This window comes from Poecile atricapillus, chromosome 30 (genome assembly GCF_030490865.1).
Source record: "Poecile atricapillus isolate bPoeAtr1 chromosome 30, bPoeAtr1.hap1, whole genome shotgun sequence".
Taxonomy (NCBI): domain Eukaryota; kingdom Metazoa; phylum Chordata; class Aves; order Passeriformes; family Paridae; genus Poecile; species Poecile atricapillus.
Genome location: NC_081278.1, coordinates 1,293,772 through 1,307,336, shown reverse-complemented (window position 1 = coordinate 1,307,336; position 13,565 = coordinate 1,293,772). Strand labels below are relative to the sequence as shown.

The 13,565-nt window shown below is 59.5% G+C and overlaps 3 protein-coding genes and 1 long non-coding RNA gene across 5 annotated transcripts; 2 read left to right on the top strand and 2 right to left on the bottom strand.

Moving 5' to 3' along the window:
* Nucleotides 1–108: 108 nt before the first annotated feature.
* Nucleotides 109–2,183, top strand: LOC131589801 (scavenger receptor cysteine-rich domain-containing protein SCART1-like). Its single transcript, XM_058859580.1, has 5 exons — nt 109–116; nt 343–362; nt 813–1,190; nt 1,838–1,939; nt 2,017–2,183. The coding sequence occupies exons 1-5, from the start codon at nt 109–111 to the stop codon at nt 2,115–2,117; spliced, it is 609 nt and encodes a 202-aa protein (XP_058715563.1). The 3' UTR covers nt 2,118–2,183.
* A 222-nt stretch (nt 2,184–2,405) lies between these two features.
* On the bottom strand, nt 2,406–3,265 carry LOC131589867 (uncharacterized). Of its 2 annotated transcripts, none has more exons than XR_009279858.1 (5): nt 3,105–3,265; nt 2,959–2,985; nt 2,821–2,866; nt 2,675–2,735; nt 2,406–2,540 (listed from the first exon to the last, which is right to left on the bottom strand). It is a non-coding gene; the product is annotated as an uncharacterized LOC131589867 (long non-coding RNA). The 2 variants fall into 2 exon arrangements; XR_009279859.1 differs by having other exon boundaries at nt 2,410–2,547; nt 2,671–2,710; nt 2,842–2,866.
* Nucleotides 3,266–5,916: 2,651 nt separating this feature from the next.
* LOC131589800 (uncharacterized) lies at nt 5,917–8,604 on the top strand. Its single transcript, XM_058859579.1, has 8 exons — nt 5,917–6,016; nt 6,433–6,629; nt 6,678–7,007; nt 7,040–7,323; nt 7,370–7,573; nt 7,794–7,837; nt 8,284–8,371; nt 8,570–8,604. The coding sequence occupies exons 1-7, from the start codon at nt 5,917–5,919 to the stop codon at nt 8,331–8,333; spliced, it is 1,209 nt and encodes a 402-aa protein (XP_058715562.1). The 3' UTR covers nt 8,334–8,371; nt 8,570–8,604.
* Nucleotides 8,364–12,453, bottom strand: LOC131589862 (zinc finger protein ZFP2-like). The gene is made up of 3 exons (XM_058859687.1): nt 12,427–12,453; nt 8,891–10,616; nt 8,364–8,586 (listed from the first exon to the last, which is right to left on the bottom strand). The coding sequence occupies exon 2, from the start codon at nt 10,606–10,608 to the stop codon at nt 8,899–8,901; it is 1,710 nt and encodes a 569-aa protein (XP_058715670.1). The 5' UTR covers nt 10,609–10,616; nt 12,427–12,453; the 3' UTR covers nt 8,364–8,586; nt 8,891–8,898.
* Nucleotides 12,454–13,565: the final 1,112 nt, after the last annotated feature.

The window sequence follows — 13,565 nt, the reverse complement described above, 5'->3', positions numbered from 1 at the left end:
GTGAACAGGTGTGCGCAGGTGAGCAACGACAGGTGTGAACAGGTGCGAACAGGTGTGAACAGGTGTGAACAGGTGTGTCCTGACAGGTGTGTGCAGGTGTGAACAGGTATGTGCAGGTGAGCAGCAACAGGTGTGAACAGGTGTGAACAGGTGTGAACAGGTGTGTGCAGGTGAGCAACGACAGGTGTGAACAGGTGTGTGCAGGTGTGAACAGGTGTGTGCAGGTGTGAACAGGTGTGAACAGGTGTGTGCAGGTGTGTGCAGGTGTGTCCTGACAGGTGTGGACAGGTGAGCAACGACAGGTGTGTGCAGGTGTGAACAGGTGTGAACATGTGTGTGCAGGTGTGCTCAGGTGTGCGCAGGTGAGCCCCACAGGTGTGTACAGGTGAGGGTGGGGGGGGACAGGTGAGGGCTGGGCGGGCTCAGGTGTGTCCTTGGGAGGGCTCAGGTGGGTTCTGGAATTACCCAGCTGTCCCCATCTGTCCCCAGGTGTGTCCCCAGGTATCCCCAGGTGTACCCAGGTGTCCCCAGGTGTGTCCCCACCTGTCCCCAGGTGTGTCCCCATCTGTCCCCAGGTGTCCCCAGGTGTGTCCCCAGCTGTCCCCAGGTATATCCCAGGTGTGTCCCAGGTATCCCCAGGTGTCCCCAGGTGTTCCCAGCTGTCCCCAGGTGTGTCCCCAGGTGTCCCCAGCTGTCCCCAGGTATCCCCAGGTGTGTCCCCAGGTGTCCCCAGGTGTGTCCCCAGCTGTCCCCAGGTGTGTCCCCAGGTGTCCCCAGCTGTCCCCAGGTGTGTCCCCAGGTGTGTCCCCAGGTGTCCCCAGGTGTACCCCAGGTGTGCCTCACCCCTCCCCCTCCCGCAGGTCCCGACCCCCCCCAGGTGCGGCTGCTGGGCGGCCCCGGGCCCTGCGCGGGGCAGGTGCAGGTGAGGCTGAACCGCACCTGGCTGCAGGTGTGCGGCCTCACCTGGGGGCTGCCCGAGGCTCAGGTGCTGTGCCGGCAGCTGGGCTGCGGCCCCGCCCTCAGCGCACCTGTGGGGCCGCACCTGCCCGGGGTGGGGGCGGGGCAGCCTCACCTGGCCGGGCTCACCTGCGACGGCTCCGAGTCGCAGCTCCTCGAGTGCCTGCGCGGGGGGGAGGGGCCCCGCACCTGCGCAGGTGGGGCCGCCCAGGTGCGCTGCGCAATGCCCGCAGGTGAGCGGGGGGGAGGGGGCACGGGGGAGGGGCCTCAGGTGTGGGGGGAGGGGCTCCAGGTGTGGGGGAGGGGCCAAAAGTGTGTGGGGGAGGGGCCTCAGGTGTGGGGGAGGGGCCTCAGGTGTGGGGGAGGGGCCTCAGGTGTGGGGGAGGGGCCTCAGGTGTGGGGGGAGGGGCTCCCGGTGTGGGGGGAGGCGCTGAAAGTGTGGGGGAGGGGCTGAAGGTGTGGGGGGGGCTGAAGGTGTGGGGGAGGGGCCTCAGGTGAGCCCCAGGTGTCAGGGAGGGGCCCCAGATGAGCCTCAGGTGTGGGGGAGGGGGTCTCAGGTGTGGGGGAGGGGCTCCAGGTGTGGGGGAGGAGACCAAAGGTGTGGGGGGAGGGGTCTCAGGTGTGGGGGGAGGGGCTCCAGGTGTGGGGGGAGGGTTCTCAGGTGTGGGGGGAGGGGCTCCAGGGGAGCCAGGACAGGTGGGACAGGTAAGGACAGGACAGGTGAGAAGAACCAGAACAGGTGAGAAGAACCAGGACAGGTGAGGACAGTACAGGTGACAAGGATCAGGACAAGTGAGAAGAACCAGGCCAGGTGAGAAGACCCAGTCCAGGTGAGGACAGGTGCGAGTTCTCCCCCCCACCCCTCACCTGTCCCCCCCAGGTGCCTCCCCCAGCTGCGCTTACCTGGTGGCGCTGCTGGTGCTGCTGACGTCGGTGGGCGGGGCCCTGCTCTGGCTCACCTTGAGGGCCAGGTGTGTCCCAGGTGAGTCCCACCCCTGCCCCGCCCCCTCCCCCAGGTGCCGGCCAGGCCACCCCAGGTAACGTCAGGTGTGTCCCCAGCTCACCTGGACACCCCCAGGGCCCCCAGCGCCATTTACCTGCCCAGGAGAGCCTCACCTGGGGAGGCCGAGGCGCTGCAGCTGATGGACGATGATCCCTGAGCTCACCTGGTGGAGCTCACCTGGTGGAGCTCACCTGGAGGAGCCTGGAGATCACCTGGAGATCACCTGGAATCCTTCACCTGGTGGAGCTCACCTGGTGGAGCCTGGAGATCACCTGCAATCCTTCACCTGGAACCCCTTCACCTGGAATTCACCTGGAATCCCTCACCTGGGGAGGCCAAGGCGCTGCAGCTGATGGACGACGATCCCTGAGCTCACCTGGTGGAGCTCACCTGGAGGAGCCTGGAGCTCACCTGGAACCCCTCACCTGGAATCCCTCACCTGGAGGAGCCTGGAGATCACCTGCAATCCTTCTCCTGGAACCCCTCACCTGGAATCCCTCACCTGGAACCCCTCACCTGGTGAGGCCGAGGCGCTGCAGCTGATGGACGACGGCCCCTGAACTCACCTGGTGGAGCTCACCTGGAGCCTGGAGCTCACCTGGAATCCCTCACCTGGAGCCCCTTACCTGGTGGAGCTCACCTGGAGCCTGGAGAACACCTGTAATCCCTCACCTGGAATCCCTCACCTGGAATCCCTCACCTGGTGGAACTCACCTGGAGCTCACCTGGAGCTCACCTGGAACTCTTCACCTGGTGGAGCTCACCTGGAACTCACCTGGAGCTCACCTGGACCCTGGAGATCACCTGCAATCCTTCACCTGGAATTCCTCACGTTGAACCCTTCACCTGGTGGAGCTCACCTGGAGGAGCCTGGAGATCACCTGGAACCCCTCACCTGGACCTCACCTGGAATCCATCACCTGCAATCCCTCACCTGCAATCTCTCACCTGGTGGAGCTCACCTGGACTTCACCTGGAGCTCACCTGGAACCCCTCACCTGGAATCTTCACCTGGAACACTTCACCTGAACCTCACCTGGCTGCTCTCATCTGAAACTGCTCACCTGAGCCTCCTCACCTGAACCTCACCTGGAATCCCTCACCTGGCCGCTCTCACCTGGCCACTCTCAGCTGGAATCTTCACCTGGAACCCCTCACCTGAAACTTCTCACCTGGAGCTGCTCACCTGGCCTCTCTCACCTGGAACCCCTCACCTGGAATCTTCAACTGGAACTCCTCACCTGGACCTCCTCACCTGAACCTCACCTGGCCGCTCTCACCTGGAACCCCTCACCTGGAGCTGCTCACCTGAACCTCACCTGGCCTCTCTCACCTGGAACCCCTCACCTGAACCTCACCTGGCTGCTCTCATCTGGCCCCTCCCCCACGGCCCCTCCCCCACCTGAGGCTCTCAGGTGTCCCCGCACACCTGGGCAGGTGAATAAATCCAAAATGGCGTCCGGAGCCTCCAGGTGTGGTCTTGGAATTGTTTTGGATTGCGCCCAGGTGGGACAGGTGGGGATTTCAGGTGTTCCAAACCCCCCCAGGTGGGGATTTCAGGTGTTCCTGACTCCCCCAGGTGTGACAGGTGTGGATTTTGGGAAGGTCCCACCCCTCCAGGTGTGAATTTTGTGAGGTTCCCAATCCCTCAGGTGTGAATTTCAGGTGTTCTCGACTCCCCCAGGTGTGACAGGTGTGGATTTTTGGGGGTTCCTGTGTTCTCCAGGTGTGAATTTTGGGAGGTTCCCAACTCCCCAGGTGGGGATTTCAGGTGTTCCAACCCCCCAGGTGTGACAGGTGTGGATTTTTGGGGTTCCTGTGTTCTCCAGGTGTGAATTTGGGGGTTCTCCCACGCTCCAGGTGTGAATTTGGGGAGGTTCCCGACTCTCCAGGTGTGAATTTCAGGTGTTCCCAATCCCCCAGGTGTGACAGGTGTGGATTTTTGGGGGTCCTGTGTTCTCCAGGTGAATTTTGGGAGGCTCCTGACCCCCCCAGGTGTGACAGGTGTGGATTTTGGGGTCCCACTTCCCCCCAGGTGTGAATTCCAGGTGTTCCCGACCCCTCAGGTGTGACAGGTGTGGATTTTTGGGGGGTCCTGTGTTCTCCAGGTGTGAATTTTGGGAGGGTCCCGACCCCCCCAGGTGTAACAGGTGTGAATTCCAGGTGTTCCCAACCCCCCAGGTGTGGATTTTGGGGGCCTGTGTTCTCCAGGTGTGAATTTTGGGAGGTTCCCAACTCCCCAGGTGTGAATTCCAGGTGTCCCAAACCCCTCCAGGTGTGTCAGGTGTGGATTTTTGGGGGTCCCAGTGTTCTCCAGGTGTGAATTTGGGGGGTCTCCCACCCCCAGGTGTGAATTTTGGGAGGTTCCTGACCCCCCAGGTGTGACAGGTGTGAATTTGGGAGGTTCTCAACTCCCCAGGTGTGAATTTCAGGTGTTCCCGACCCTCCAGGTGTGACAGGTGTGATTTTTTGGGGTTCCTGTGTTCTCCAGGTGAGAATTTGGGGGTTCTCCCACGCTCCAGGTGTGAATTTGGGGAGGTTCCCGACTCTCCAGGTGTGAATTTCAGGTGTTCCCAATCCCCCAGGTGTGACAGGTGTGGATTTTGGGGTCCTGTGTTCTCCAGGTGTGAATTTTGGGAGGCTCCTGACCCCCCCAGGTGTGACAGGTGTGGATTTTGGGGTCCCACTTCCCCCCAGGTGTGAATTCCAGGTGTTCCCGACCCCTCAGGTGTGACAGGTGCGGATTTTTGGGGGGTCCTGTGTTCTACAGGTGAGAATTTTGGGAGGCTCCTGACCCCCCAGGTGTGAATTTTGGGAGGGTCCTGATCCGCCAGGTGTGAATTTTGGGAGGGTCCCGACCCCCCCAGGTGTAACAGGTGTGAATTCCAGGTGTTCCCAACCCCCCAGGTGTGGATTTTTGGGGGCCCTGTGTTCTCCAGGTGTGAATTTTGGGAGGTTCCCAACTCCCCAGGTGTGTCAGGTGTGAAGCTTGGGAGGGTCCCAACTCCCCAGGTGTGACAGGTGTGAATTTTGGGGTCCCACTTCCCCCCAGGTGTGAATTCCAGGTGTTCCCGACCCCCCAGGTGGGACAGGTGTGAATTTGGGGAGGTTCCCAACTCCCCAGGTGTGAATTTCAGGTGTTCCAACCCCCCAGGTGGGACAGGTGTGGATTTTTGGGGTTCCTGTGTTCTCCAGGTGAGAATTTGGGGGTCCTCCCACACTCCAGGTGTGAATTTTGGGAGGCTCCTCATCATCCAGGTGTGAATTTTGGGAGGCTCCTCATCATCCAGGTGTGAATTTTGGGGTCCCACATCCCACCAGGTGGGACAGGTGTAAATTTTGGGTGGTTCTCAACCCCCCAGGTGTGAATTTCAGGTGTTCCAAACCCCCAGGTGTGACAGGTGTGGTTTTTTGGGGCTCCTGTGTTCTCCAGGTGTGAATTTTGGGAGGCTCCTGACCCCCCAGGTGGGACAGGTGTGAATTTGGGGAGGTTCTCAACTCCCCAGGTGGGACAGGTGTGAATTTGGGGAGGTTCTCAACTCCTCAGGTGTGAATTTCAGGTGTTCCCAACCCCCCCCAGGTGTGACAGGCGTGGATTTTGGCAGGTTTCCAACTCCCCAGGTGTGAATTTGGGAGGGTCTCGATCCCCCAGGTGGGAATTTGGGGGGTCTCCCACACTCCAGGTGTGAATTTGGGGAGGTTCCCAACTCCCCAGGTGTGAGTTTCAGGTGTTCCCGACCCTCCAGGTGTGACAGGTGTGGATTTTTGGGGGTCCCGTGTTCTCCAGGTGTGAATTTGGGGGTCCCACATCCCCCCAGGTGGGACAGGTGTGAATTTGGGGAGGTTCCCAACCCCCCAGGTGTGAATTTCAGGTGTTCCCAACCCCCCCAGGTGCATCAGGTGTGGATTTTTGGGGGTTCCTGTGTTCTCCAGGTGCGACTCAGGTGAGATTGGCGATGACGTCATCAATTAACGATCCTTTAATGAACGATCCAGGTGTGCCCCACCCCCTCCCCCCCCCCAGCGCTACAAGAACCGCCCGGAAAGGTGAGACAGGTGAGCCCAGGTGAGCTCAGGTGAGCCCAGGTGAGCTCAGGTGAGCCCCAGGTGAGTCCAGGTGGGCTCAGGTGTGCCCAGGTGAGCTCAGGTGAGCTCCAGGTGGGCTCAGGTGAGCTCCAGGTGTGCCCAGGTGAGCTCAGGTGCGCTCAGGTGAGCCCAGGTGAGCTCAGGTGAGCCCCAGGTGAGCCCCAGGTGTGCTCAGGTGAGCCCCAGGTGTGCTCAGGTGAGCCCAGGTGTGCTCAGGTGAGCCCCAGGTGAGCCCCAGGTGAGCTCAGGTGAGCTCAGGTGAGCTCAGGTGTGCTCAGGTGAGCTCCAGGTGATCTCAGGTGAGCTCAGGTGAGCTCAGGTGAGCCCCAGGTGACCTCCAGGTGTGCTCACCATCATCCAAGGGGACAACCCCAGGTCCTGAGAAGGCCCCGCCCACCCAGGTGTGCACCTGGAGCACCCCAAAAATCCCTCCCGAGCTCAGGTGAGGGCTCAGGTGAGTCCTGGCAGGTCTGGGGGTCACACCTGGCCGCAGGTGAACCTCAGGGGTCTCCCCGTTCTTCATCCGCTGTCGGTGACGTCACAGCTCAGGTGTGACCACACCAGGACCTCACCTGGAGCTCAGGTGTTCCAGTCCAGGTGTTACAGTTTGGGGTTCACACCTGGAGCTCAGGTGCTGCAGTTTGGGGTCCTCACCTGGAGCTCAGGTGTTGCAGTTTGGGGTCCACACCTGGCTCAGGTGTTCCAGTCCAGGTGTTGCAGTTTGGGGTCCACACCTGGCTCAGGTTCTCTCACCTGGAGCTCAGGTGTTGCATTTTGGGGTCCACACCTGGAGCTCAGGTGTTGCAGTCCAGGTGTTGCAGTTTGGGGTTCACACCTGGCTCAGGTTCTCTCACCTGGAGCTCAGGTGCTGCAGTTTGGGGTCCACACCTGGAGCTCAGGTGCTGCAGTCCAGGTGTTGCAGTTCGGGTTCCACACCTGGAGCTCAGGTGTTGCAGTTCAGGTGTTGCAGTTTGGGCTCCACACCTGGCTCAGGTGTTGCAGTTTGGGGTTCACACCTGGAGCTCAGGTGCTGCAGTTCAGGGTCCACACCTGGCTCAGGTTCTCTCACCTGGAGCTCAGGTGTTGCAGTTCAGGGTCCACACATGGCCCAGGTGTTACAGTTTGGGGTTCACACCTGGAGCTCAGGTGCTGCAGTTTGGGGTCCACACCTGGCTCAGGTGTTGCAGTCCAGGTGTTGCAGTTTGGGGTTCATACCTGGCTCAGGTTTTCTCACCTGGAGCTCAGGTGTTGCAGTTTGGGGTTCACACCTGGCCCAGGTGTTGCAGTCCAGGTGTTGCAGTTCAGGGTCCACACATGGCACAGGTGTTGCAGTTTGGGGTCCACACCTGGCACAGGTGCCCCCACCTGTCCAGGTGCTGAAGCTTTTTGGGGCCCACACCTGTCTTGGCTCGCAAGTACTGAGTCCTTCCACCTGGGGCTCAGGTGTCACAGTTCAGGTGTTGCTGCTGCAGATTTTTGGGGTCCACAGGTGATTTTGGGGTGCTCCACACCTGTCCTGGCTCACAGGTACAGAATCCTTCACCTGGGGCTCAGGTGTCACCATCCAGGTGTTGCTGCTGCAGCTTCTTGGGGGTCAAAACCACAATTTTGGGGCCCACACCTGTCCTGGCTCACAGGTACCGAGTCCTTTCACCTGGTGCTCAGGTGTCACAGTTCAGGTGTTGCTGCTGCAGATTTTTGGGGTCAAAAACACAATTTTGGGCTCCACACCTGTCCTGGCTCACAGGTACCGAATCCTCCACCTGAAGCTTCATCCACCAGGTGCTCCAGGTGTTCCAGCTGCAGGTGCTGCAAATTTTTGGGGTCCACGAGTGATTTTGGGGTGCTCCACACCTGTCCTGGCTCACAGGTAGCAAATCCTTCACCTGGGGCTCAGGTGTCACAGTTCAGGTGTTGCTGCTGCCGTTTTTGGGGGTCAAAACCTCAATTTTGGGCTCCACACCTGTCCTGGGTCACAGGTGCTTGCTCCTTTCACCTGGGGCTCAGGTGTCACAGTTCAGGTGTTGCTGCTGCAGCTTTTTGGGGTCCACAGGTGATTCTGGGGTGCTCCACACCTGTCCTGGGTCACAACTACTGAGTTCTTTCACCTGGGGCTCAGGTGTCACAGTTCAGGTGTTGCTGCTGCAGCTTTTTGGGGGTCAAAACCACAATTTTGGGCTCCACACCTGTCCTGGCTCACAGGTTCCGAATCCTCCACCTGAAGCTTCATCCACCAGGTGCTCCAGGTGTTCCAGCTGCAGGTGCTGCAGAATTTTGGGGTCCATGAGTGATTTTGGGGGGGTCCACACCTGTCCTGGCTCACAGGTAGCAAATCCTTCACCTGGAGCTCAGGTGTCGCAGTTCAGGTGTTGCTGCTGCAGATTTTTGGGCTCCACACCTGTCCTGGCTCACAGGTATCAAATCCTCCACCTGGGGCTCAGGTGTTGCAGTCCAGGCATCACAGCTGCAATTTTTTGGGGTCAAAACCACAATTTTGGGCTCCACACCTGTCCTGGCTCACAGGTACCGAGTCCTTTCACCTGGGGCTCAGGTGTCGCAGTCCAGGTGTTGCTGCTGCCGATTTTTGGGGATCAAAACCACAATTTTGGGCTCCACACCCGTCCTGCATCTCCCTTCACCTGGGGCTCAGGTGTCGCAGTTCAGGTGTTGCTGCTGCTGATTTTTGGGGTAAAAACCACAATTTTGGGCTCCACACCTGTCCTGGGTCACAGGTACCAAGTCCTTTCACCTGGGGCTCAGGTGTCACAGTCCAGGTGTTGCTGCTGCAGTTTTTTGGGCTCCACACCTGTCCCCGGTGTCTCAGCACCCCCGTCCCCCCCTCACCTGTCCCCTCAGGTGTCGCGGTGCACGCGCCGGTGCTGCAGCAGGTTGGAGGGGTGCGCGAAGCCCTTGGCGCACACCCCGCACTTGTAGGGCGTCTCCCCCGTGTGCACCTTCTCGTGCACCGCCAGGTACGCCAGGTCCTTGAAGAACTTGTGGCAGTGCCCGCACTGGTGCGGCCTCACCTGGCTGTGCACCCGCCGGTGCTGCAGCAGCAGCGAGGGCCGGGCGAACGCCTTCCCGCACACCTCGCAGCCGTAGGGCCGCTCGCCCGTGTGCGCCCGCTGGTGGATGGCCAGGTAGGACGACTGCTTGAAGGCCTTCCCGCAGGTGCGGCAGGCGAAGGGGCGCTCGCCCGTGTGCACGCGCTCGTGCGAGGCCAGCGCGTTGCTCTGCTTGAAGGCCTTGCCGCAGAGGCCGCAGCGGAAGGGGCGGTCGCCGGTGTGGACGCGCTCGTGCACCTTCAGCGAGTGGCCGTAGGTGAAGCGCTTGCCGCAGACGCCGCAGGCGTGCGGCTTGTCCCGGCAGCGCTGCCGCCGGTGCAGCAGCAGCGCGTTGGCCGCCGGGAAATCCTTGCCGCACTCGCCGCAGCGGAAGGGTTTGTCGGCCACCGCCGCCAGGTGGGTGAGGGCGTGGCGCTGGCGCTCGTAGGGCGTCTTGAAGGCTTTGGCGCACCTGGGGCAGGTGAAGGGGCGCTCGCCGCTGTGGATGCGGCGGTGCTCCTGCAGGTTGGAGGAGCGCTTGAAGCGCTTGCCGCAGAGCTCGCAGCGGTGCGGCCGCTCCTCCGTGTGCACCAGCCCGTGGCTCTTGAAGTCCGAGTGGCGCTTGAAGGTGGCCTGGCACAGGTGGCAGGTGTAGGGACGCGCCTCGGTGTGAACCACCTGGTGGCTCAGCAGCTCCCAGGCGCGCTTGAAGCCCTTGTGGCACGCCGGGCACTGGAAGGGCTTCTCGGCCACGATCACCCGGCGGATCTCCAGGTGAGCCTCGCCCTCAGGTGTTTCTTCTTCTTCTTCGTCTTCATCCTCCTCCTCCTCCTCCTCACCTGGCACCAGCTTGGCCGTGGAGTAGACGCCGCGCTCGTCGATGAGGTGGACGAAGGCCCCGCCCGGTTCGGGGTCGGAGCTCACCTGGCGCCAGGGGCTCAGGTGGGAGGGGCCCGGCTCGTCCGGGGCAGGGCGGGGCCGCAGGTAAAGGCGGGGCCGGCGAGGGGAGGGGAGGACGTGGAGGGGTCCGGGTGGGGCTTCCTGGGCTGCGTCTTCATCCTCAGCGGGGTCTTCATCACCTGGGTCTTCATCACCTGGAACTTCCTCACCTGGGTCTTCCTCACCTGGATCTTCATCCTCACCGGGGTCTTCACCTTCACCTGGGTCTTCATCACCTGGATCTTCATCACCTGGATCTTCATCTTCACCTGGGTCTTCCTCACCTGGGTCTTCAACCTCACCTGGATCTTCCTCCTCACCTGGCTCCTCCTCACCTGGGTCTTCAACCTCAGCTGCTTCTTCCTCACCTGGGTCTTCAACCTCACCTGGATCTTCTTCCTCACCTGGGTCTTCATCACCTGCGTCTTCCTCCTCACCTGGCTCCTCCTCACCTGGTTCCTCCTCACCTGGCTCCTCCTCACCTGGCTCCTCCTCACCTGGTTCCTCCTCCTCCTCTTCCTCGGACAGGGCTGGAATGTTCCGGGCACAGGGGGGGTCCCGGCCCCGCAGCCCCTCCATGGCCACACCTGGGGAAGGGGTGAGGAAGGGGTGAGTAAAGGGCGAGTAAAGGGTGAGTAACCAGTGAGTAACGGGTGAGTAATGAGTGAGTAACAAGTGAGGAACGGGTGAGGAACGGGTGAGGAACGGGCGAGTAAAGGGTGAGTAATGGGTGAGTAAAGGGTGAGTAACGGGTGAGGAAGGGGTGAGGAACAGGTGAGTAACGGGTGAGTAACGGGTGAGTAAAGGGCAAGGAACAGGTGAGGAACGGGTGAGTAAAGGGTGAGTAAAGGGTGACTAACGAGTGAGTAATGAGCGAGGAACAGGTGAGCAAAGGGTGAGGAACGGGTGAGTAAAGGGTGAGTAAAGGGCGAGGAACGGGTGAGTAACGGGTGAGTAAAGGGTGAGTAACGAGTGAGGAACAGGTGAGTAACGGGTGAGGAACGGGTGAGGAACGGGCGAGTAAAGGGTGAGTAATGGGTGAGTAAAGGGTGAGTAACGGGTGAGGAAGGGGTGAGGAACAGGTGAGTAACGGGTGAGTAACGGGTGAGTAAAGGGTAAGGAAGGGGTGAGGAACGGGTGAGTAAAGGGTGAGTAACGGGTGAGTAAAGGGTGAGTAAAGGGTGAGTAATGGGTGAGTAAAGGGTGAGGAACGGGTGAGTAAAGGGTGAGTAAAGGGTGAGGAATGGGTGAGGAACGGGTGAGTAAAGGGTGAGTAATGGTTGAGTAAAGGGTGAGTAAAGGGTGAGTAAAGGGTGAGGAACGGGTGAGGAACAGGTAACAGGTGAGGAATGGGTGAGGAATGGGTGAGGAACGGGTGAGTAAAGGGTGAGTAATGGGTGAGTAAAGGGTGAGGAACGAGCGAGTAACAGGTGAGGAACGGGTGAGGGGACAGAGAATTCCCAGCGGGATTTGGGGATCCGAACAATCCAAGGAAGGACGAAAACCTTGGGGAATTCCCAGGAATTTGAGCGGAAATCCCAAAATCCGAGACCCCAAAAGCGCTGTGGGATTTTCCCGTGCCGGGAGGGAAAGGAATTCCAGGAATTCCGGGAATTCCGGGAATTCTGGGAATTCCAGGAATTCCGACGCCACCGAGGAGGCCCCAAAATCCCCAAATCTGGGATCAGAATTCTGGGAATTGGGGAGGAAATTCCCGGTTTTTGGGTCACCCGGCTGATCCCAGGAAAGGGACGGGGATAAATGAGGCTGTGAATATGCAAATGAGTCATTTGCATCTCATTAGCGGGGTGGGGGGAGGGGATTCCTGGGAAAAGGAGCCCCGGGAATTTGGGATTTGGGGTCTCCCGAGGTGGATTTGGGATCTGCCGGGAAAGCCCCGAAATTTGGGATTTGGGATCCACCTGGGAATGCCCCGAGCTGGGATTGGGGATCCCCTGGGGACCCTCCCAGTTCATCCCAGTTCAATCCCAGTTCAATCTCAGTTCAATCCCAGTCCCTCCCAGTTTATCCCAGTTGAATCCCAGTCCATCCCAGTTTATCCCAGTTCAATCCCAGTCCATCCCAGTTTATCCCAGTCCCCCCCAGTCCCTCCCAGTCCATCCCAGTCAATCCCAGTCCCCCCCAGTTTATCCCAGTTCAATCCCAGTCCCTCCCAGTCCATCCCAGTTTATCCCAGTCCATTCCAGCCCATCCCAGTCCCTCCCAGTCCATCCCAGTCCATCCCAGTCCATCCCAGTTCAATCCCAGTTTATCCCAGTTCCTCTCAGTCCATCCCAGTCCCTCCCAGTCCATCCCAGTTCAATCTCAGTCCATCCCAGTCCCTCCCAGTCCATCCCAGTTTATCCCAGTTCAATCCCAGTCCCCTCCAGTTCTCACCGGGCGCCGCCGCCGCCCCCGGAGCCTTTTCCGGCCGCGCTCGCGCGCGATGACGTCACCTCCGGAAAGGGGGCGGGGCCAGGGCGGGAACTGGGCGGGAACTGGGAGGAACTGGGAGGGGATTGGGGGGGGACTTTAAAAAGGGAATTTTTGGGGAGGGGGATTCCAAAATTGGGGTGTTCTGCCCCAAAAATCAGCTCCGGGCAGGGCTGGGATTGGAGAATTTGGGATCACATCAAGAAAAGGGAATTCCGGGATTTTTCCCCCAAAACTCTTATCCTAACCAGGGTGGGATTCCAGGATTGGGGTCACCCCCAAAAAAAGGGAATTCCGGGATTTTTCCCCCAAAATCAGCTCCGGACAAGGCTGGGATTGGGGAATTTTGGGTCATCCCAAAAATAACGGGATCCTATCCCAAAAATCGGGAATTTTTGCCCCAAAAGCGCATTTCCCAAAAAAGGGAATTTTCAGGAGCGAGGCGTTCCAAAATTGGGGTGTTCTGCCCCAAAAATCAGCTCCGGGCAGGGCTGGGATTGGGGAATTTGGGATCACATCAAGAAAAGGGAATTCCGAGTTTTTTCCCCAAAAAATCAGCTCCTGACCAGGGTGGGATTCCAGGATTGGGGTCACCCCCAAAAAAAGGGAATTCCAGGTTTTTTCCCCCAAAATCAGCTCCGGACAAGGCTGGGATTGGGGAATTTTGGGTCATCCCAAAAATAATGGGATCCTATCCCAAAAATCGGGGATTTTTGCCCCAAAAGCGCATTTCCCAAAAAAGGGAATTTTCAGGAGAGAGGGGTTCCAAAATTGGGGTTTTCTGCCCCAAAAATCAGCTCCGGGCAGGGCTGGGATTGGGGAATTTGGGATCACATCAAGAAAAATGAATTCCGGGATTTTTCCCCCAAAAATCAGCTCCTGACCAGGGTGGGAGTCCAGGATTGGGGTCACCCCAAAAAAAGGGAATTTTAAGGAGACAGGGACTCCAAAATTGGGGTGTTCTGCCCCAAAACTCAGCTCCGGTCAGGGCTGGGATTGGGGAATTTGGGATCACATCAAGAAAAGGGAATTCCAGGTTTTTTCCCCCAAAATCGGATCCGGACAGGGCTGGGATTGGGGAATTTTGGATCGTCCCAAAAATA

Bases quoted from the DNA above. Each gene is read 5' to 3' on its own strand.
- LOC131589801 (XM_058859580.1), top strand. The intron at 363-812 runs GTGAGCCCCACA...TGTGTCCCCAGG, and splicing joins GTGTGCTCAGGTGTGCGCAG to TGTCCCCAGGTGTACCCCAG. The intron at 1,940-2,016 runs GTGAGTCCCACC...GTGTGTCCCCAG, and splicing joins GAGGGCCAGGTGTGTCCCAG to CTCACCTGGACACCCCCAGG.
- LOC131589800 (XM_058859579.1), top strand. From the start codon at position 5,917: ATGACGTCATCAATTAACGATCCTTTAATGAACGATCCAGGTGTGCCC. The intron at 6,017-6,432 runs GTGAGCCCAGGT...GGTCCTGAGAAG, and splicing joins CGCCCGGAAAGGTGAGACAG to GCCCCGCCCACCCAGGTGTG. The intron at 7,324-7,369 runs GTGTTGCAGTCC...CACATGGCACAG, and splicing joins GGGGTTCACACCTGGCCCAG to GTGTTGCAGTTTGGGGTCCA.
- LOC131589862 (XM_058859687.1), bottom strand. From the start codon at position 10,608: ATGGAGGGGCTGCGGGGCCGGGACCCCCCCTGTGCCCGGAACATTCCA.